This window comes from Canis aureus, chromosome 15 (genome assembly GCF_053574225.1).
Source record: "Canis aureus isolate CA01 chromosome 15, VMU_Caureus_v.1.0, whole genome shotgun sequence".
NCBI classification, from domain to species: Eukaryota; Metazoa; Chordata; class Mammalia; order Carnivora; family Canidae; genus Canis; species Canis aureus.
In genome coordinates, this window is record NC_135625.1 from 47,483,040 (window position 1) to 47,506,736 (window position 23,697).

The 23,697-nt window shown below is 39.9% G+C and overlaps 1 protein-coding gene across 5 annotated transcripts in view; it reads right to left on the bottom strand.

The window, feature by feature from the left end:
* The window catches only part of RNF32 (ring finger protein 32), a 44,900-nt gene that overhangs the window by 7,412 nt on the left and 13,791 nt on the right, over nt 1–23,697 (bottom strand). For 3 of the 5 annotated variants that reach the window (XM_077849520.1, XM_077849518.1, XM_077849519.1), the window contains exons 5-7: nt 22,513–22,545; nt 21,849–21,973; nt 21,576–21,684 (exon numbers count right to left, since the gene is read on the bottom strand). In XM_077849520.1, coding sequence (XP_077705646.1) covers nt 21,576–21,684; nt 21,849–21,973; nt 22,513–22,545 — 267 coding nt within the window. Of the gene's footprint in view, nt 1–382; nt 410–16,866; nt 17,020–21,575; nt 21,685–21,848; nt 21,974–22,512; nt 22,546–23,697 lie in introns of those variants that run through there. The other 2 variants (XM_077849522.1, XM_077849521.1) reach the window with 2 other exon arrangements.

The following is a 23,697-nucleotide window of genomic DNA, read 5'->3' on the forward strand; positions in this document are numbered from 1 at the left end:
GATATGTCTGATATATTTGTGGTTTGAAAGAGCATGTATGATGCAGTCACTGTTCTGTGTGTCCTCATCCCTAGTGCCTTTGCTTCATACTTGTTTTGTGTGATGTCAGTACCCGTCTTTTTCTGTGTCGAGTTTTCCGCATGTGTATGTGTGCGTGTGGTATGTCTGTGCGTATATCATACACATTTCATTCTTCTTTTCATACATAAGAGTTACCTGCAACTGGGCTTGTTGCCACTGGCATGTTCAGTCCAGTCTGCGAGATTGCTCTGCGTGCATCCCGTTCTGTTTTCTACTTGTCCTGCCATCCGTTTGTTTTTATCTCTGCTCTTTTCTACGGTGGAAATTTCTATCTCTATTATTCTTTCTCCTGATTTGAAATTCCATTTTACTTCTTTTAGTGGTTACCCTAGAAATGCATATTGGAATTATTAAAGTCGAAAGTCAATCAGAATTTCCCTCCTCTCACATAAGCAAGGATCTTGGAGCCCTTGAAGTGGATATTCTCCTGAGGGATGGCACTGTCATGTGTTCAGGAGCTCTCATCCTCTCTTGAGTCCTATATGACATTAGTAGTCTTGCTTTACAGAGTCAGTGCCTATTCCCTGTAGCCACATTTTGCCAGTTCTTTGCACTTCACCCATTCTTGCATCTTGGAATATGGGATCATTTTCTTTCTTCATGAAAAGCATCTTTCAGAATTTCTTTTAGCAAAGGCATTTTAGTGACACTGTCCTCATTTTTCTCTGAAATTGTCTTTCTTTTGCCTTTTTTTTTTTAAAGTAGTGTTTATGCCCAGCATGGTCCTTGAACTCACAACCCTAAGATCAGGAGTCACACGCTCCTCTGACTGAGCCAGCTATGCACCCCTTGCCTCTGTTCCCAACTGGAATTTTCATTTGGTACACGTACAATTCCAGGTTGGCTGTTACTGCCTCATCCGTGACACTGAGATGTGAGGTCTTCTGGCTTCTGCTGTTACTTCCTTTTTTCAAAATTTAAATTCAGTTAGCCAACATACAGTTCATCATTAGTTTCAGACATAGAATTTAGTAATTCATCAGTTGTGTATAACACCAGTGCTCATCACATTTCTGCTGTTATTTCCAAGAAGTCCGCAGCTTCACTAAACATGCATTCTTCTTCTTTTTAATTCATATTAGGGCCTTTTATCCTTGGGGTGTGTAAGTCTGTGTATACACCCTTTCCCATATGAAAAATCTGTAGTCTTCTTGCCTTAAGCTGCCCTCTCTGTGCCCATGCTCCCTCTCTCTCCTGAATTCTAGTTCCTGGATAGATCCCTTCGTGTACTTTCCTCAGCGTGCCACTTCCCTGCAGCCACTTCCATCGCAGATGGTGGCTCAGAAGGAAAGGGGAGCACGAGGAAACCCAGAGTCCCTTCCCTGCTGTGAGCCGAGGGCTCAGACTTAAGTTTTGTTTAGGCTTTTATCTCTTCGTGTAAGAGTTAAATATGCATGCATGAGGCAGGAGATGCAAACTGTGTAATTTTGGAGATTCTACATATGAACTAAATGCTTTTAAGTGACACTTAAAATAGGCATTGTACAGCATAAAATTTATGCTAATAATTTAAAATTTTTTCTTTGCTTGGAACAACGTTAAAGAGCAGATAAAAACCACCAGGGCAGGGAGAGAGAGGCAGGCAGACTAAGAATGGCCAGAGAAGAAAGTTTTGGTTTTGAACAAGGGTCCCAGTGTACACTGGGCAGTGTTCCCGGATTCTTTCTCAGCTCAGCCCTTTGCTGAGTGTCCAGGTAGAGCTCCTGCTACTCTCACCTCAACAAGGGTGCACGCAGCTACTTGCCACCCCTGCACCTGTGCTCTCTCGATTGGCCCCTGGTACAGGCCACTGGAGCCCCTCACCCTGTCTGTGAAGCCCCTCCAGTTTGGTTTCTATACCTCTCCACCCGTCGCCCCCCCCCACCTCTTGCTCCCTACTTTGCTCCCCATCCCTTTTATGACTCTCACTACTTTTTGAAATTTACATTCTTATCAACAGGTGTTATTTGTTGTCTCCCCCACAGGAAGGCAGGTGCAACAGACAGGACCCCCGACCCCAAGGAGGTGGTCCTAGGGATTAGGAGGCTAGACAAGTTTTGCAAAGCACAGGACTGTAGGCTTTGCAGGCGTCAGTCACCGGAAGCCTTTGGAATAGTTTAATGTATATTTTTGTATCTACTCAGCCTGCCTAGCAAACATAATGTCATTTTCACACTTGTTAACAAATCCTCCTTTCTTCCTTAGTTGCAATTAGAAGCATTTCATAAATGAGAAAAATAACAATTCCTTTTATATGTAATGATGGTTAAGGACTTTTTAAAAATTATTTATTTATTTATTTGTTTGTTTGTTTATTTATTTATTTATTCATGAGAGACACAGAGAGAGAGGCTGAGACATAGGCAGAGGAGAAGCAGGCTCCATGCAGGGAGCCCGATGCGGGATTTGATACCAGGACTCCAGGATCACACCCTGGGCCAAAGGCAGGTAGGTGCTAAACTGCTGAGCCTCCCAGAGATCCCGGTTAAGAACTTTTAAAGCATAGTTTATCCAATCTCAGCTAAATAACTTTGCCATTCAGTGTTTGCCTGGTGAATGATTAATGGGGTCAGTACAATAGTGTGGGAATGGCTGAGCAACAACAGGGCCCCTAGCTCACAGGAAGGCCAGGTGGGAACAAGGAGGGCTGAGTGGAGGGCTCAGAGTCACAGGGGGAGCAGGGAGGGGTGGGGTGGTGCTCTCCTCTGATGCCCGAGTTGCCTTTTTGGAGCACTGCCTTCACCACCTCTTATTTGATCCCGAAATCCCCATCCTGGGTCTGTCTGGAGGCTGTGATCCCTTGGGGCTTGGCGCCAACCTTTCCTCCCACTCCTTTCCTATAGGAATTTCCCAGCCGGCCAGTCATTTACGGAATCCCGTGAATAACTGTCCTATTTTCCTGTTTGCATTGTTCTTGCCTGCATGTGTGCCCCGTGTGCGTGGGCTCCTATCAGATGAGCTTGCACTTTCAGCTCTCACAGCATACTTTGGCCCCTTCACTCCGCACTTAGCATTGGCTGGATGCTGTTATCTTTTTCCTGTGTGTATTTCTTATCTCCTCGAATGAGTTCCTTAGATTCAGAGAAGCACCTGATTCATGCTAAGGTCCTTAGCATTCGTTTAAAAAAAATCTTGATTTTAAGTTTGCAGTAGATGAGAAATGAGGACACATATATGCCCCAAAGTATATATTCTAAAGGAGTGCAGTACAATAATCTTTTTGGGATTAAAAAAAGGAACAATGAGTATGAGGAATGATTTTGAAGTTTTTTCCAGCTATCAAGATTCAACAAGGCATTGGCGTTTAGCTTTTAATCATAACACTCACATTAGCTTGTTACTACTTACACAAAAATCCTTCAGTATATATTCATAGCAGATTTCTAACAGTGACCTGGTGTGACCTTATTCTTGTTGCTTCCCATATTCAAAAGTTAGCAAGGGTGATGTTTATAAAGTTAAATCAACATATACTTATCGATCACCTATAGTGGCCCATTCAAAGCCATGTCCTAAATATAGCTATTATTAACTATTTCTGAAATCTCAAGTTCTTATGTGTTCAGTATCCTTCTTGCTTTATTTCCCTACTGTTATTTGGGTCTGATACCCTTAGTAATTGACAGGGCAAGAACTGCCCCCCCCCCCCAAAAAAAAAGACAGTTCTAGTTTTTAAACCAATAGTTAATATTAATTCTACAGAAACAAAATGTGTAAAATATTCAATTTTAAGAAGAATGAATATCTTCATATGTTTTTCCTTTTAAGTCTTGAATTTCAGATATTTGATAAGAGTTTAGGTTATTGATATGTAAAGCAATTACTGGTCATTTACAAGTAACATACTGGCTAAACATTAAAAAAAATATATACTAACAAAAGTACCCAGGTGAACTTTGTCTGCCTGGGAGGCCTCACTAAGTGATCCGTCTGGATGTCAGCAAATTGCTTACTAATGTGTTGACTTATGACCACCCTCAAAAGCAAAATGAAAAGCCTGGAATTTACAGCATATCAATGAATCAGTTGATAAGCTTTTACTGGTTTAATATCCTCCCAGTCTTGCTGCTTGGAGCCACTTCAAGTTAGCAACAGAATGTTTGCCATCTCTATGTGATAAAGGAAGTCAAAGGACTAAACAAACTTTAAGACCATTATGCTGTTTGGTGAGATGTAAATGAAAAAAGTAAGAGAAATCTCACGAGGAGGGTGTGGGAGCGGGCAGCCCCTAAAGTCAACCACGGCATCTGACAAATCACTAACCTTACTTTTTAAACAATGGTCAGGACTTTTAGCGTGGGTGGAGATAATATAATGCATTTGAAAAGTTTTAATTGCGGCAATAAAAGACCATACCTCAATTATATGACATATGCTAGCAGACTTTCTAGATAAGGATCAAAGACAGTCAAGGACCAACCACTGCATTCTGGGCAACACTTGGGTTTTCTGTACACACTGGTGACAGGTATGAGCACAGCAGCTTTCCTGACCTTTGCAGGCAGCTCTGATCCGAGTGCCCCAGGACCACTGTGCCATCCCCGACAGCTCCAGTGCCTGCTCAAACAAACACGCTGCTGACACTCTGAGGGACAAAATCCAACATTTGATCTGTTCGCTTCTTTACACACGACTGCAATCTATTTGAAAGAACCCACATGATGACACCGCATCACTTTGTTCTGGTTCAGTTTGTTAGGAATGTGCCAATGATATTTTAAAGCAAAAAGAAATTCTCAGTGTATTGAAGCATTACTGTTTGCAGAAAGATGACCTCTGTATTTTATTAATTAGTTAACATCCAACAGATGCATGGAGACTACAAAGAGACTTCATTAATCCCCCGTAACGGAGGAAGGACAAGACAGGCCGGAGTTCTGTTACAAGTAAGAGAGGTCAATTTATAAAAACACAACGACTTGAGCTAATCTCATCTACAGTATTAAAAACATGTCCATCTTGGGGAGATCTTGAAGCTCTAAACAAAACAAGCATCTCCTAATTTATTGTGCCTAAGAATGTCATACTATTATCCTTCTTTTGCCTTTCTTTCCTATTAATTACAGACTTTTCCCCTGAAGGTAACATATTGTTACTGCACATTTTGCTTTGTAAACTTTCTAATTTCCAAAATGCAAATGCTAGATCTCTAACAGCTGACTGATCTACAGTTCATGCACATTTAGGTGGTGGGGAAGGTGGTGGGTGAACAGGCACATGAAAAGGCATAGGCGTCAAAAGGCAGAGCCGAAAGACAAACTTGAGTAGGAAAACCCGGCATTTCTGGAATGCCAATGACTATGTTACAAAGCTAGACTCCCACCCAGAGGAGCCTTGATAAAGTCATTGTTCATTCTGGCTTTGGAATTTGTTTTTTTTAAATGGTGGATTACTAGGAAAGCTACACACACTGCTGCTCCCGAAGCTGGACTTGAGTGCACACGTTCAGTTCTGAAACACCAGCAGGATGTAATGAGAAACCCAGACCAAGAGTTGTATTTTTATTTCAAATATTTAGTTTGTGCTTTCTTGATTTTCAAGCTTCATGTTACTGACAAGCTTATGTTAAACAAAATATTTTTATAGGTATTTAAAGGAAAACAATTAGTTCAAACTTTTAAAACCTAAAACAAGTTTGTTTCTTGATGAGAATAATTGTTTCTATCATTGAAAAATGCTATTTAAATATATGTTTAAAAAAGATTTATTTATTTATTCTATAGAGAGCAAGCGAGTGAGTGTGTGCGAGAGAGTAGGGTGGGGGAGGAGCAGAGGGTAAGAACCCCAAGCAGCCTCCACACTTAGCGCAGAGCCTAGTGTGGGGCTCAGTCCAGTGACCCCAAGATCATGACCTGAGCTGAAACCAAATGTCAGACACCAAATGACTGAGCCACCCAGGTGCCCTGAAAAATGCTATTTAAATATTTTTATAAAATATTGTTTACCATTAAACTAAGACAAAAGGTAGCCTTCTGTGAGGGCAGTTCTAGGTGATGACTGCTCTCTCCACCTATGCAGGGCACGCAGTTGCTTTGTGTGTCAACATTTATTTGTTATTAGGCTGCTCTGCTTCCAAACTGCAGAATACTTATTCTACTCATGTGATTATATCCTTTAAAAAAAGCACAATAGCCAGAACCCCTAAACTGTAATATATGTATAAGCAAATACTCTATGGTTACTAAAAGTTCAAATAAAGACGATTATTTTGCTTGCCACCAATGACACCTGGTGTATTCCTACAGTGTTTCTTCTGCGGACCAGGCTTTAGAGAGTGGGAGTGCCACTAGAGCAACCATGCAAACCACTGCGTCTAAGCAGCTGCACAGAGCTGGGTGCCCACAGTCGGAGCTCTCTGACCCCACAGACATCTGCTAGGTTGTGACATCTATTGTGCTCACTGTGCCCCCCTCCCTAACAGACCGGGCTATATTGTGTTCTATTAAGCCTGTTTATTCAATTAAAACGTATTTAAATGGAGGATCCCTGGGTGGCTTAGTGGTTTAGTGCCTGCCTTTGGCCCAGGGCGTGATCCTGGAGACCCGGGATCTAGTCCTGCATGGGGCTCCCTGGAAGGAGCCTGCTTCTCCCTCTGCCTGTGTCTCTTCCTCTCTCAATCTCATGAATAAATAAATAAAATCTTTTTTTTTAAAGTATTTAAATGGCTAACCCACTGTGGAACATTTTTTGGGATAAGTATGAAGTAATGTACCCCCTCCTTGACATGAATGCCTCAATTTCCCATTTAGTGGATTTTCCCAGTTACTATTTTTTTTTCACTGATCTGAAATGTCTCCTTACTGCAGACTGAGAGGAAAAAAATTAAGATTATAATTATTTTTTCCAACTTTGTTGAGATAGAATTGGCATATAACATTGTGTGAGTTAAAGGCATACAACCTGATGATTTGATACATTTATATCTTGCAAAATGATTACCATGATAGGGTTAGTTAATACTTGCATCATCTCACATAATTACCATTTCTTTTTTTGGTGAGATCATTTAAGATTTATCCTCTTAGCCACTTTTGAGTATGTAATATTGTATTTTTTTTTTTTTTTATTCAAGGTCTGTCCACGTTGTTGCAAATGGGAAGATTTCCTTCTTTTTCATGGCTGAGTAATATTCCACTATATGGATACACATTACATTTTCTTTGTCCATTTATCCATCCCTGGACACTAAGGTTGTTCTATGTCTTGGCTTGTTGAGAATAATGCTGCAGTGAACACCGGGGTGCAGGTATCTCTTCCAGATACTGATTTCAGTTCCTTCAGAAGTGTGAGATTGCTGGATGACATCGTATTTCTATTTTTAACTATTTAAGGACCCTCCATCCTATTTTATATAGGGGTCATACCAATTTACATTCCTGCCATCAGTGCCCAAGGGCTCCCTTTTCTCCACATCTTCACTGACACTTGTTATTTCTTGTCTTTTTGATGGCAGCCATTCTTTTTAAAATTTCTTTAAAGTCTTTTATTTATTTATCATGAGGGACACAGAGAGAGGCAGAGACACAAGGTAGAGGGAGAAGCAGGATGTGGGACTTATCCCAAGACCCCAGGATCATGACCTGAGGATGGCAGCCATTCTTACAGGGGTAAGGTGCTCACTGTGGTTTTGATTTGCATTTCCCTGATGATCAGTGATGTCAAGCACCTTTTCATGTGTCTGTTGGCCATCTGGATGTCTTCTTTGGAAACATGTCTGTTCAGCTCCTTTGCCCATTTATTATTATTTTTTATTTTTTAAATAAATTTATTTTTTATTGGTGTTCAATTTGTCAACATACAGAATAACACCCAGTGCTCATCCTGTCAAGTGCCCACCTCAGTGCCCACCACCCAGTCACCCCCACCCCCCGCCCTCCTCCTCTTCCACCACACCTAGTTCGTTTCCCAGAGTTAGGAGTCTTCATGTTCTGTCCCCCTTTCTGATATTTCCCACTTATTTTTTCTCCTTTCCCCTCTATTCCCTTTCACTATTTTTTATATTCCCCAAATGAATGAGACCATATAATTTTTGTCCTCCGATTGACTTATTTCACTCAGCATAATACCCTCCAGTTCCATCCACGTTGAACCAAATGGTGGGTATTTGTCATTTCTAATGGCTGAGTAATATTCCATTGTATACATAGACCACATCTTCTTTATCCATTCATCCTTCGATGGACACCAAGCTCCTTCCACAGTTTGGCTATTGTGGACATGGCTGCTATAAACATCGGGGTGCAGGTGTCCCGGCGTGTCATTGCATCTGTATCTTTGGGGTAAATCCCCAACAGTACAATTGCTGGGTCGTAGGGCAGGTCTATTTTTAACTCTTTGAGGAACCTCCACACAGTTTTCCAGAGTGGCTGCACCAGTTCACATTCTCACCAACAGTGCAAGAGGGTTCCCCTTTCTCCACATCCTCTCCGACATTTGTGGTTTCCTGCCTTGTTAATTTTCCCCATTCTCACTGGTGTGAGGTGGTATCTCATTGTGGTTTTGATTTGTATTTCCCTGATGGCAAGTGATGCAGAGCATTTTCTCATGTGCATGTTGGCCATGTCTATGTCTTCCTCTGTGAGATTTCTGATCATGTCTTTTGCCCATTTCATGATTGGATTATTTGTTTCTTTGCTGTTGAGTTTAATAAGTTCTTTACAGATCTTGGAAACTAGCCCTTTACCTGATACGTCATTTGCAAATATCTTCTCCCATGCTGTAGGTTGTTTTTTAGTTTTGTTGACTGTATCCTTTGCTGTGCAAAAGCTTCTTATCTTGATGAAGTCCCAATAGTTCATTTTTGCTTTTGTTTCTTTTGCCTTCGTGGATGTATCTTGCAAGAAGTTACTGTGGCCGAGTTCAAAAAGGGTGTTGCCTGTGTTCTCCTCTAGGATTTTGATGGACTCTTGTCTCACATTTAGATCTTTCATCCATTTTGAGTTTATCTTTGTGTATGGTGTAAGAGAGTGGTCTAGTTTCATTCTTCTGCATGTGGATGTCCAATTTTCCCAGCACCATTTATTTAAGAGAGGCTTTCTTCCAGTGGATAGTCTTTCCTCCTTTGTCGAATATTAGTTGACCCTAAAGTTGAGGGTCCACTTCTGGATTCTCTATCCTGTTCCATTAATCTATGTGTCTGTTTTTGTGCCAGTACCACACTGTCTTGATGACCACAGCTTTGTAGTACAACCTGAAATCTGGCATTGTGATGCCCCCAGCTATGGTTTTCTTTTTTAAAATTCCCCTGGCTATTCAGGGTCTTTTCTGATTCCACACAAATCTTAAAATAATTTGTTCCAACTCTCTGATTGCATTAAACGTGTAAATTGCCCTGGGTAACATTGACATTTTCACAATATTAATTCTTCCAATCCATGAGCTTGGAATATTTTTCCATATCTTTGTGTCTTCCTCAATTTCTTTCAGAAGTGTTCTATAGTTTTTAGGGTATAGATCCTTTACCTCTTTAGTTAGGTTTATTTCTACGTATCTTATGCTTTTGGGTTTTGCCCATTTTTAAAATCATATATTTTTTGTAAGTTATATGAGTTCCTTATATGTTTTGGAAATTAATTAACCCCTTATCAGATACATGATGCAACTATTTTCTCCCATTTGGTACATTGCCTTTTCACTTTGTTGATTTTTTTTCTTGCTGTGTGCAGAGGGTTTTTAGTTTTACATAGTCCCATTTATTTATTTTTATAATATTTTAAACTTAAAATATTTTAAAAATATTTTAAGTCATCTCTACATCCAATGTGGGGCTTGAACTCACAACCCTAAGATCAAGAGTCACATGCTCCACTGACCAAGCCAGCCAGGTGCCCCTAGTTTTGCTTTTGCTTTTGCTTTTGTTGCCTTTTGTTGCTTGTGCTTTGGGTGTTATATCCAAAGAATCATTGCCAAAACCATGTCAAGGAGACTTTTTCCCTGTTTTCTTTTTTTTTTTTTTAATTTTTTTATTTATTTACTTATGATAGTCACAGAGAGAGAGAGAGAGAGGCAGAGACACAGGCAGAGGGAGAAGCAGGCTCCATGCACCAGGAGCCCGACGTGGGATTCGATCCCGGGTCTCCAGGATCGCGCCCTGGGCCAAAGGCAGGCGCTAAACCGCTGCGCCACCCAGGGATCCCTTTTTCCCTGTTTTCTTCTAGATGTTTTGTGGTTTCAGATCTTAAATATTTCTTTAATTCATTTTGAGTTAATTTTTGTTATATCCTCTTTAACTGACCCCTTTATCATTATATAAAGAACTTTTTTTGTTTCTTGTTACAACTTTTGAGTTAAAGTCTATTTTGTCAGATTAGAAGTATAGGCATCTCTGTTCTCTTTTGGTTCCCAATTTCATGGAATATCTTTTTGCCCCTTCATCTGAGCTTGTGTGTGTCCTGAAGCTGAAAGGAGTCTTGCAGGCTGCATATAGTTGGGTCTTGTTTTCTTAATCCATCTAGCCATTTTACACCTTTTGATTGGAGAAGTGAATTCATTCTTTTATGGCTCTTTTTGTGGTTCCCGTGTTCTTTTCTTCCTCTCTTGCTGCTTTTCCTTGTGATTGATGACCTTCCACAGAGATGTGCTCTGATCCCCTTCTCTTTCTATTTTGTGTAGGCTTCCTTTGGGGTTACCGCAGGCTTATGTAAAACTCTGTATAGATATAACAATCTATTTTATACTGAACTACTTAACTTCAGTCACATACAAAAACTACCCTTTACTGCCTGTTTTATGTTATTGATGTCATGGTTTATCATTTTTTTTTAAGATTTATTACAGAGAGAGGGAGAGAGAGAAAGAGATGCAAGAGCTCAAGTGTGAGCATGAGAGGGAGGGGAAGAGGGAGAGCATCTCAAGCAGACTCCCCACTGATTGCAGAGCCTGACTTGGGGCTGGATTCCAAGACCCTGAGGATCAAGACTTGAGCTGAAATCAAGAGCTGGACACCCAACTGACTGAGCCACCCAGGCACCCCACAGTTTATCTTTTTATACTGTACATTAATTAACAAATTGTAGCTCTAGGTATTTTTAATATTTTTGTCCTTTAAGCTACACACAGAGTTAAGAATTTACCACTTCAACACATTACAGTAGTAGAGGAATCTGAATTTGCCTATATTCTTACTTTTACTAGTGTGTTGTATACAGTCACGTATTTCCATGTTACTAACTAGCATCCTTTCATCTCAGCTTGAGGAAGACCATTTTGCACTTCTTGTAAGGCAGGCCTAGAGGTGGTGACATCCCTCGGTTTTGTTTGTCTGGGAGCATCTTTATTTGTCCTTCGTTTCTGAAGCACACGTTTGCCAGAGAGAGTGTTGTTGGTTGGAAGTTTTTCCTTTCAGCACTCTGAATATTTTGTCCCACTCTCCATTGGCCTGTAGGCTTAGGAGTGGTCCCCTGTGAGTGTGGAATTTTTTTTTCTCTTGCTGCTTTTAAGATTCTTTGGTTACTGAATTTTATTGTAACGTATTTTGGGGAAGATTTCATTTTTTTTGTATGTGTGATTTTTTTAATTGAGTTTGTTTGTTGACTCTGAGCTTCCTAAACTTAGCTATCCAAATCTCTCACTGATTTGGGAAGTTCTCAGCCATTATTTATTTTGATAAGCTCTCTGCCCTCTTGTTCCCTTGGATGGTATCTCATAGGTCACATATGTTTTTTCATTCTTTTTTGTTTTCCTCCAACTGGATAATTTCAAAATTCCTTTCTTCTAATTCACAGATTCTTCCTTCTCCTTGATCCATTTTGATGGTGATGCTTTCTTCTCTGTTCTTCAGTTCCAGGACTTACTTGGTTCTCTGTCATTATTTCTCTCTGCTGAGCTTGTCCTTTTGTTCATGTATTGTTTTCCTCATTCTATCAAATGCTCCTTTTTGTGTTTTCTTGCACCTCACGGAGCTTCCTTCAAACACCTGTTGTGAGTTCTTTACCAGGTAAGTTGTAGCTCTCCACATCTTTGGGGTTGGTTACTAGAAGGTTGCTGAGAATCTCCCTGATTTTCATGTTTCTTCCAGTCCTGCGTTGCTGTTGTCAAACCAATAGCAGTCGCCTTCTGTGTTTTGATTAACTGGTGTCAGGAGAGAAGTACCTCTGTCAGCCCTGCTATGGATTCTGAGGCTTTGTCAGATCTTCTGGGGATACACCTGCTCCATGTCTTGCTCCCTCTTATGCTCGTATGCCATCTCTGGATTCTGCATCACTCCACGCCAGGGACTGTTGGCCTCCCTTTAGCTTTCCCAAGGGTAGATGCTAAAACTCAAGTCTGTGGTCTCTCCCTGGCCCATGGAGTCAGGCTAGCTTTCTGTATGTGCTTACTAGCTGTCTGCCAGCGCTTGCTCTTACCCTCAGGAGTGTGCATGGAGAGCCAGCCACAGGGTGTGGGTGGGGCATATGTAGCACTCGGGGCTGTGTGGGGGATCTTCAGGTGAGGTACCCCAGTGGGGCTTCTTGATGGAGGCTGCAACACAGCTAGTAGGATCCTTGTGTCTTTCATGCCCTCTGGGAGTCCTATCTGCTACTCTTCCAGCCTCTTCCCACCCACAGTCATGCAGCTCACAACTCAGTACTTTGGACGAATATCTCTGGCAGTGTCAGAAAAAGCTGAAAAATCTGGGTGCTCACTCACATGCTTTATGTTCCCCTGCAGGAGAAATCACAGGTAAGAAGATCTCTCTTGGTCCTGAGCTGTGCTGCCTTGGGGGAGGGGTGACATGGGTAAAGTGTAACTCCTCCTCTAACCCTATCCAAAGCATACCCATGGGTGTTATGGATCTTTTCATTTGGAAACCTGGATTCATAAAGGCTCTCTTGTATGTGGGTAATTGTCTGAGGCAGCGCTCTCCAGGGGCTCACAGACTGTGGCTAAGATGCGCTAGAGCAGGTTCGTAGGCCCCTTCAGGGTCCACAGGAACCAAGGTGTGTATCCCTATTACTGGACACGTGGGTGGGTGAGACTCCTTCTGGGTCCCTTGCCATATGGTGCTGGATTCCACAGTTCCCACCGAAGCACTCTGATCTGTGGTTGGATGGCAGACTGTTGTAGCCAAAGGGGTGGTGGTGGGTATGAATGAGGAACATTTCATTTGGCCATGTTGCTAATGTCACCCCAGAAAATATTTTTTTTCCTGATCAGTACTTGTACATTCCTCATTAAGCTTATTTTTAGGTGTTAACTATTATGAAAGGGATCCTTTCCATTGCACTTTGTATCTCACTCTTGTTGCTCTATAGGAAACAATCATTGCATATTTATCTGCAGTTTGAACATCTTCTAATAGTTCTAATAATTTTTCAAATGATTTTATTGATTTTAAATCATGTGTATAGAGAATATATGTAATACATACAAACACACACACATTGTATTTTGTTTTCTTGTATTACTGCAGTGGCAAGGATTGGCCAAAGTGTGTTGATAGTGGGCAACCTATTTTGCATTTTTAGGGTTTCACTATCTAAAAGTTTTTAGTTTCTGATGTATGGTCTTTACTGTGATAAGGAAATGTTACTTAGCTCAAGATTGCTGTCATTAAAAATGGCTGTTTAGTATCTTTTCAGTAAAGATTTAAGTGATTTTTAAAAAAAAAGATTTTATTTATTTATTCATGAGAGACATAAAGGCAGAGACATAGGCAGAGGGAGAAGCAGGCTCCTCGAGGGGAGCCCAGTGCGGGACTCGATCATAAGATTCTGGGACCACTCCCTAAGCCAAAGGCAGACACTTAACCACTGAGCAACCCAGGTGTCCTGAGATGATTTTTTTTTTTTTAAGATTGAGATGATTTAATTTTTCTCAGTCATCTTTATATATTTCTGTGTTTCTTATGTTGATAGGAGTTAATTTTAATTATAATTTCAGATTTAAGAGCATGAAGTTGTATGTCTTTTATCATTTTAAAATGATTTCCACATATATGATTATGCCTCCCATTCTGTGTGTCTGCATTCTGTTTTAACTGTTTTAACTCTGGTAGGACGTTACCTTGTACCTGTTAGTTTTTTTAAATACTGATGAGATATCTTCTAGTTTCTCTTTCCCAAAATACCAGCTATTGACTTCATTTACCAGTTTTACTTTTATCGTAATAAATTACTTTTATCTTTATACTTTTTACTTCCTACATTTAAAAATTCATTAATATTTAATAGCTTTTTGACTCAAATGGTTAGTTCATCATTTTTTAATCTTTCTTATTTAATAATAAATACGCTTGACACTATTTGCTACATGTGTTACAGTGCCACATGTACCACGGTGTTAGCTGTATGCCACAGAACACTAGTGTGCTCAGTGTCATGAGCACCAGGACAATGTATAATTTAGACTCTGAATTTCCAGATGCACTTTAATATTCATTTGTTTTATTGTGATTTTCTATTTTTTATGCCTTTTACTTTTTTTTTTTTTTAAGATTGTATTTATTTAATTGAGAGAGGGAGAGTACAAGCAAGGGAGAAGGTCAGGGAGCTGAGCAGGGAGCCTAATGTGGGCCTCGATCCCAGGATCCTGGGATCATGATCTGAGCCAAAGGCAAACATTTAACTGACTAAACCACCCATGCACCCTGTGATTTTCTTTTTTCTTTTTCTTTTTTTTTGCATCCTGTGATTTTCAATTTTATTTCTTCTTTTTGCATTTGCCTCATTTATTTTTGAGCATGCCTTTATATAGGACATTTTTTTTTTTTGATCCAAATGTGTCTCTCCTAAGCAGCTAGTAGTGGTTTTTTTTTTCCAATATGTTTGTTATTTGATAGGAAATTAATCTCAATGTTTGCTGTAATTACTGTTATATTTTAACCCTATCATCCTACCTTTTCTACATGTTACTCTTTCTTGTTGCCTTTTCTTGGAAATCCTTTACTATCCCCACATACATATCTACCTTGGTCTTTACAATTGCTGTGTAGTCATCACTATATGGATGCTTCTTGGTGGCAGGCTCTTTGTTCTTTCTCTTTTATAATCATTGCTATAGTGAACATAGTCATGGATACATCTCAGCAAACATGTATATCTGTAGCGTGACTTCTAGAGAGGGGCTCGGAGAACCCCCAGCCACTGGCTTTCTCAGCCAGAAAGATGTGCATTCTTTGTTCTACCAATGGCCTATAAGAATATCCATTTCCCCTTCAGTCTCATCAGTACTAGATAATTATCATCACATTTTTCAATTCTTGCCAATCTAATAGATGAAACAGGTTCTTATTTTTGTTTAGTTTTCTTTAATTATGAGTCAGGTTGAACATCTTTTTATATAGTAACCATGCATGTTGTCCTCCTTCTGTAAACTGCTGTCACATACTAAGGAGATTTGCCCCTGGTCCTTTGAATTGCAAATATATTTGCCTGATTTGTCATTGGTCTTAATTTTTTCTCCCTCTACGTAAGTGTATATAGTTATCAGTCAGTTCCTATATGGTGTGTGTGTCTATGTTTGTGTGTGTGGTTTTAAAATCCTAGATCATAAATTTATAATGCTTTCTTCTAAAGGCGTTATGTTTTCATTTTCCTGTTTAACTCTTTGTTAAACAGAGCATATTTTGTTATAAGTTGTGAAACCTATTTTTGTTTATATCCTCTCTCCTTCTCCCATCCTCCCATTCCCAGTCCACTGCCTTGGATTTAGAAACTGTGCATCCCAGTCTAACACTGCTGGAGTTTATCCTTACATTTTAATTGTTAGTATTTCACTACAGTGTATTCGGTCTTCTATATGTATGTATATATGTCTGAGTTGTGACCTCTTTAAGGTTTAGCTGCAAACACAACCACACACCACCTCTGACTAAATCATCCTGCATGTGCCTTCTAAGACCCAGGACACTATACCCAACAGCAACAATACAGTTAACACACTACAGAGATTTATCATTGATATACCACGGTCATAATAATGATCTATATTCACATTCCCAATATCCCAATTATCACACTTGTTTTAGTTTTAGTTTTGATCCAGAATCTGATCAAAGACCTGTCATTTCCTCTAAATTTTATAGTTCTCAGACTTCTTTATTCTAGAACATTCCTTAGTCATTTCTTTTGTCTTTATGACATTGACATTTTATAGTCCAAGCCAGCTGTTTTACAGGATATTCCTCACTTTGAATTTACCTGATCACATACTTTCTTGATTGGGTTTCAGGTTAAGCATTTTGTTTTTTTTTTTTTTTTTTTTTTTTTATTTTTTTTTCAGGTTAAGCATTTTGGCATGAAAGTGCAAACGTGATGTTTTGTCCTAGTACACTCTGTGCACAATAAGAGCACATGGTGTCAACTTGTCCAGTTATTGCTAATTTCATTCATTGGGCTGAGATGTCTGTCAGACCTTTCCAATAGGTCTTTCTCATACTCTTTGTTAATTATACATAATCTGTGGGTTGATACTTTGAGACTGTGTGAATATCCTATTCCTCAACAATCTTTTACCCAGTAGTTTATAGTATTTTAATTTGTTGATAAAAGTTCTTCACAAACTATCACTTGTGTATACATCCACATGGTCTGGATGCATCTATACAATCCTGTGTAATGTGAAATTCTTTCAGATTTTATTAAAATGTTAAAACAAATTGGCATTTAAAATTATAAATAAAATTGTAGATGAACAGTTCCTAGACCATAACTCAGGCTATAACTCAGCAGGAGAGTTTTTAAAAGGTAGGGAAAAATCATTAAATTGCAAGGACCATTCAGGAAATGACTAAGAAGTGGTCTATATAGGAAAGAACACCCTCTGGGCTCTGACCACATAGACATTCAAACAAGAAGCTGGCTCCTTCTCTGCAGTTTCACTTTTCACAGTTTCAGTTACCTGCTGCCAACATGGTCCCAGAGCAGATGATCCTCCCCTGATGTAGTGTCAGAAGGTCAATATAGTCTAATGCTATGCCACATGCCTGGGTCATTCACCCCCCCTTCATCTCGTCATGTGGGCATTTTATCATCTCATGATCTCACGTCATCACAAGGAGGATGAATGCAGTAAGATATATTGAGAGAGAGAGAAAGAGAGAGAGAGAGAGAGAGAGAGACCAGAGTCACAGGACTTGTTACAGCATATCATTATAATTTTTGTATTTTATTATTTGTTGTTGTTCATTTCTTACTGTGCCTAATTTATAAATTGAAATTTATCACAGGTATGTATAGGAAAAAAATGTAGTATATATAGGGTTCTGTACTATCTGCAATCTCAGGCATCTGCTGGGGTCTTGGAACACATTCCCCAGGGCTAAGGGCAGACAATTGTGTAAGGCATGTATCCATACAAGCAACTAGGAACAACGACAAGAGTGTGTACCTACTACAAATATAATATCTGACAGTAAATGCTTTATTTATTTATTTATTTATTTATTTATTTATTTATTTATTTGAAGAATGGGAGTAGAGGGGGCAGCAGGAGAGGGAAAGAGAACTGTAAGCAGGCCCCACACCCAGCACAGAGCTCAACATGAGGTTCAAACTTACTACCCTGGAATCATGACCTGAGCTGAAGTCAAGAGTCAGATGCTTAACCAGCTGAGCCACCCCCTGTCTTCATTTATTTTAAATTAGTTGTGGCAATCCTAAAATTTGTATGGAACCACAAAAGACCCTGAATAACCAAAGCAATTTTTAAAAAGAAAAATAAAGCTGGAGGCACCATGATTCCAGACTTCAACCTCTAGTACAGAGCTGTAGTGATCAAAATTGTATCATACTGGTACAGAAACAGACACATAGATCGATGGAACAGAATAGAAACCCAGAAATAAACCTACAATTATATGGCCAATTAATCTTCAACAAAGCAGAAAAGAATATCCAATGGGATAAAGACAGTCTGTTCAACAAATGGTGCTGCAAAAAAGTGGACAGCCACATGCAAAACAGTCAAACTGGACCACTTTCTTACCCTATGCACAAAAATAAATTCAAAATGGATTAAAGACCCAAAGCCTAAAAATCCTTGAAGAGAACTTAGGTAGTAATTTTTCTGACATTAACCATAGCAACTTTTTCTAGATATGTCTCCTCAGGAAACAAAAGCAAAGATAAACTATTAGGATTACATCAAAATAAAAGGCTTCTGCACAGTGAAGGAAACAATCAACAAACTAAAAGGCAACCTATGAAATGGGAGAAGATATTTGCCAATGATACGTCTGATTATAGGTTAGTATCCAAAATATATAAAGAACTGATACAGCTCAACACCCAAGAATCAAATAATCCAGTTAAGAAATGAGAAGAAAGGAACAGACATTTGTCCATAGAAGACATTCAGATGGCCAACACACCCATGAAAAGATGCTCAATATCTCTCATCATCAGGGAAATGCAGATCAAAACCACAATAATATCACCTCATACCAGTCAGAATGGCTAAAATCAACAACACAGAAAACAAGTGTAGGGTAGGATGTGGAGAAAAAGGAACCCTCATGAAGTTAGTGGGAATGCAACCTAGTATGGCTTCTGTGGAAAACAGTATGGGGGTTCCTCAAAAAGTTAAAAATAGAACTACTCCATGGTCCAGTAATTGCACTACTGTGTATTTACCCCCCAATACAAAACTACTAACTCAAAGGGATACATGCACCCCTATGTTTGTTGCAGCATCTACAATAGCCAAGGTATGGAAGCAGCCCAAGTGTCCACTGATTGATGGAGAAAGAAGATGTGGTATATACACAATGAAATATTACTCAGCCATCAAAAAGAACAAAAACTTACCATTTGCAATATCATGGATGGCTCTAGAGAGTATTGTGCTAAGTGAAATAAGTCAGAGAAAGACAAATACCATATGAGTTCACTCATATGTGGAATGTAAGAAACAAAACAAATGGACAGGGTCGGGGGACAGGAGAGAGAGGCAAGAAACAGACTTTTTTTTTTTTTGAGAGAGAGAGAAAGTGAGCACACTGAGAGAGAGTGAAAGGGAAAAGCAGACTCCATGTTGAGTAAAAGATCCGACGTGGGGCTCAATTACAGGACCCCAAGATCACGACCTGAGCTGAAGGCAGATACTTAACCGTCTGAGCCACCCAGGCACCTCAAGAAGCAGACTCTTAACTATAAAGAACAAATTGATGGTTACCAGAGGGGATGGGATAAGTGGGTGATGGTGTTAAAGATGGCACTGTTTGTGATGACCAATGGGTATTGTATGGAAGTGGTGAGTCACTGAATTCTACACCTGATACTAATACTACACTGTATGTTAACTGGATTAAAAAAATAAGATGAGATTTGGGCTTATAGATTTCTATGTTTATAGCCAATAGGGTAAGTGAGTAGAGTGAGGAATGAAGAAATTGCAGATAACATTTAGGAAACTAGCAGAAAGAGCTGAGGATTATTGAGTTAATTAAAAAATAGACAGTGATGCAATTATAAAATGCCTATTTGTGCAACAAATTGAGTTTAGCGCTAAATCAGTACTTTTGGGGAAGAATGATCTGAATTACAGTGTGTGATTTTGTAAGCGTGTGTGTGCATGTGTGTTTGTGTGCATGTGTGTGCATCTTTGTGTATAGATATATAATTAATCAAGTGTCATGACTGCTTTATGTGAAAGTAGAGTAGCCTGTATTTTCAAAAATTATTATAAGATGACATATGCAAATGAAAAAATATTTATACACATGGGTAAAACGACTATCATCTGTAATTAAAATTTTGTAAGGGAAAAAAAGCAATAATTTCTAATTAACTGCTAAACAAAGCAAAGCTTTTCTCATGTCTACCCCACAAGCAGAGATGGGAAGGGGAGCTTTAACTAGGACTATGTCCCCTTTTCCTAAATATCCTTTGCTCCCTAATTCATGCCATAAGGTGCATGAATGACTCAGAGAACAGTTTTCTTATACACATGTAGAATGTCAGATTCTGTCTCCATAGTCTCTGCCCAACCCCTGGCTGCCTCTACTTCTGTGACCAGCCGGAGCTGCCCATCACTAGAGCCACCCCACACCTGTGTCAGCTGGAGTGGACCCCTCGTGGCATCTCCACCCAGTGCTCAGGCTGGCCTTGCCATACAAAGGAATCTGCCATACAAAGGAATCTGTGGTTCAGTCTTCTTGTCTTCCAGATATATAGGATTTTAGGGTCATTTATTCATATGTTGCATTTAATGTTGTCCTACTCCTGAGGGCAGATAAATGTATTTTCTTAATTAAATCTAATATTTAATGACGTCACAATTAGCCAAAATCCAGATTTCTTTTGCACACACTATTAACTACATTGCTTGGACTAACTGCCTGAGCAATGAGGAAAGGCACTGGGAAAATCTGGCTTCATTCTGTTTGAGAGTGGAGCCTAAATGCACTTAGTTTCTGGATCCCTACGCAGCTCTGGCACTTTCAAGTAGCCCCTCATCTAGGGCACAGACAAGGATGGCGGGGTTCAAGATGCACGGAGAGACAGCTCCTCGGCCTGTGAAGCTCAGATTGGGAGTCTGATAAAACCATAAATCAGCCTATTCCTCCAGCACAGGACTGAGGTCACTTAGCTTCCCATGCTGAGGGACGTAATAATTAGGGGGAGAAAAGGGATCTCTTTATACAGTTAAGGGTAATTTTCTATCACTCATTATTCCAGATGAGAGTGCAGGCTAAAACAACAAATAAATGTAGGGAAGATCTAAATAAATGTGTAAGGGATACTTCCATAAATAATGATTACAGGAACATGCAACTGTTGAGTTTTAGCGATTTAAAGCTAACATGATGTGAGAACACCAGACTTTCCAATTACTAAATCTGAAGCCGTTACCATAAAGATGACCTCGAGCAACACACTAACATTTGTAATGATTGAACATTCTCAGTGCCTGCTGTGCACTAGGCCTTTGTCAGGACAACTCTAATTCTTCGGGCAGCTCTGCAGGGCAGAGATTATTACTGTCATATCACAGAGGAGGACACGGAGGCTTTGCCTGAGCCGCCAAGCTGCTGAGGGCAGGACTGGGGTGAGCGTGGGCGCAGCTGGCTCCCCTGACTCCACCACACCATGCCTGTCCTTTCCATATGGGGTATAGTGTGGAAAACTGTTAAGCCAAAGAAGTACACATAAAAGCTAAAAAATGGTTTAAAGAAATGGTAGAAACTGAGGTTATTTATTTCTGAAACTCTCACATTTTGGTTACCTCATGGGGCCCAAGGAGACACTTTTTTATAACTTGCAGTTCAAGGGTTATGAAAATCTTAAGCTTTATCCATTCCATTATCTGAAGAGATTATTTAAGGAAGTATCACGAAATGGCAAAACAAAAGTTTTGAACTTAACCTTCTAATTTTATGAAATTTATGATTTAACTAGAAAAAATCTCGCAGTACTCTGCCGCCCGGTTGGAAAGCCAGTTTATGTTGAATGGGGTTTTTAGTAGCATCTCAAGCATTTGTAAAAAGCCTACAAATGAAGTGAGTCTCCAGGCTTCACTGCCTCTGCCAGCCTCCCTGACCCCAGTGAATCACTGGTGGGCACAGACTATCTGGAGAATCAAGGATCTTGACCTACCTTTTCTTCAAAGAATTTTCTCCTCAACTTGGCATCTGTGGGAGGTACTGTTCTCCTCAGGTCTTGGTACCACTTTCTGACCACATGTCCCCTCCAGTAGGCTTGGATCCTAGAACACGGATGTTTGAAATGACTAACTCAGGATGGCCTTAGCAGGTACTTCACAAGAGAGCAAGGACCCGGGGGAGGCAGTGGCCAAGTAGGGAGGCAAAATCCCTCCTTCCTTTAAAATGAGTCATCACGGCTGGCAGGCGAGGGGGACCCCTGTCCTACCTTGTCGCACACTTTGTTTTGAATAGCCGGGCTCCATCATGAATCACTCTGGTTTGATACTGGTTCCTTCTACAGAGAGGGCAGGTTTTTTTATTTGTGAACTTTTCAAAAGCCTGGAGGCATGCCTGAAGAAAAACATTTCACTTAGAATTGTATAAGTAATTACTTATAAATAACACTTTCACTTCTAATGTAATTATAGTGTTTTCTCTCATAATTATGAGACAGTCCAATTTAGATTTTAAAGGGAAGAAGTTTCATCAGATGTTAACACCTTCCTCATGAAACTTGTTCCAAAAATGAAAATTTACAAGAATATACATGCAGATACATCAAAAACTTCTGAAAACCACTCGTGTCGAGGTAGATGATCCCAGCGTAGAAGGCTACCATGCAGTCAGTCATAGGAAGCAAGCTGTCACTCACTTTGATGCACATTACTCACAGCACTGTGTTATATAAACATTTGTGGTTCTTTTGTCACATAAAATTCATAATTTTCATAACAGGATGAATTGTACTATAGCCTAAAGTCATATTTCTAACTCTAAGTGATGATTATGGATAAAATAAGTGGTTCTTTTTAGGAGACTTTAAATGAGTAAGAGCTATGAGGGTGACACACTGCAACACTTTATGAGGGAGGGAGGCAGGATTCACTCACTCTGTGAAACACATGGGAACATGAAAGCAGCACCTGTGCATGAGAAGACAAAAAAATGTTTGAAGTTTAAATGAGTTTTGAAAAAGCAGCAGCATAAATGCATTTAATTAAAAAGAAAAATTCTGAGTGCTTAAAAGGTAGGCTTGTTTCTTTGAAAAATGAAAAAATGCAGATTAATAACCTTGATATTTCTAATATTTAGTATTTAAGTTGAGCACAGCACAGGTATATAATTCAACAAGAAAAGCTAAGTTAACAACAATCTGAACATCAAACACACCGTGTTTGCTAGGAAGCCATTAATATTAGTGTATACTTACAACTTCTGATGTGGCTGCATCTCCTGGGTGGATCTAAGGAAGGATACAGGCTGGAGTGGGGGTGTGTGGGGACGGGGCAGGGCTTTGTTCAGCTGAGGGGCACTCCTGACTTGTTTAGCATCCAGCGTGTTAACTGTGACACACTTAAATTTAAAATGTCTCAGAAATAAGGAATCACCTTTTCCTCTTAAATGTAGGGGAAGTACACTCACAAGAAAATGTCACCTCTCTGGGACCCCGATTCCCCACCACATAGTGGGGATATTCTAAGGAGGAAGGGAGGTGCTTCTTCTGGAAGGAGAACCAGGGGATGACAGCAAGACACCAGCAGGAATGAGCTGCGCACGCACGGAGGGAGGTCAACGAGGGCTCCAAGCTCTCAGCCACTGGCTTATCTTCTCTGAAGTGTGGGGGACCAAGAGAAGAGAGGGCGGGAGAGACTCTGGGGATCACCCAAGTCTCGGACACGAGGGCCACCTGGTCTTGGTCATGCTCTCCCATTTTTAAAGTGACCGCCCCCCTCCCTGCCTTCACTCTACTCTTTTTAAATAGGAAGAATGGAAGAAATATCGCAATAAATAGAACTTACAAAGTTGTAAAACCTTGACTTGAAACTTACTGCCCACAAGCCTAAACTGGAAAACTTCAGTAATATGGTCCTTTTTAATTTCACCATTTAATCTCATAGCAGCCTTTTGTATGCTCAGGTCCCCATTCTCTTTTTTTTTTTTTTTTTTAGAAATTTTTATTTAAATTCTAGTTATGAATATACAGTGTAATGTTAGTTTCAGGTGTACAGTACAGCGAGTCATCACTTCCATATGTCACCCGGTGCTCAGCATGACAGGTGCCTCCTTCATCCCCA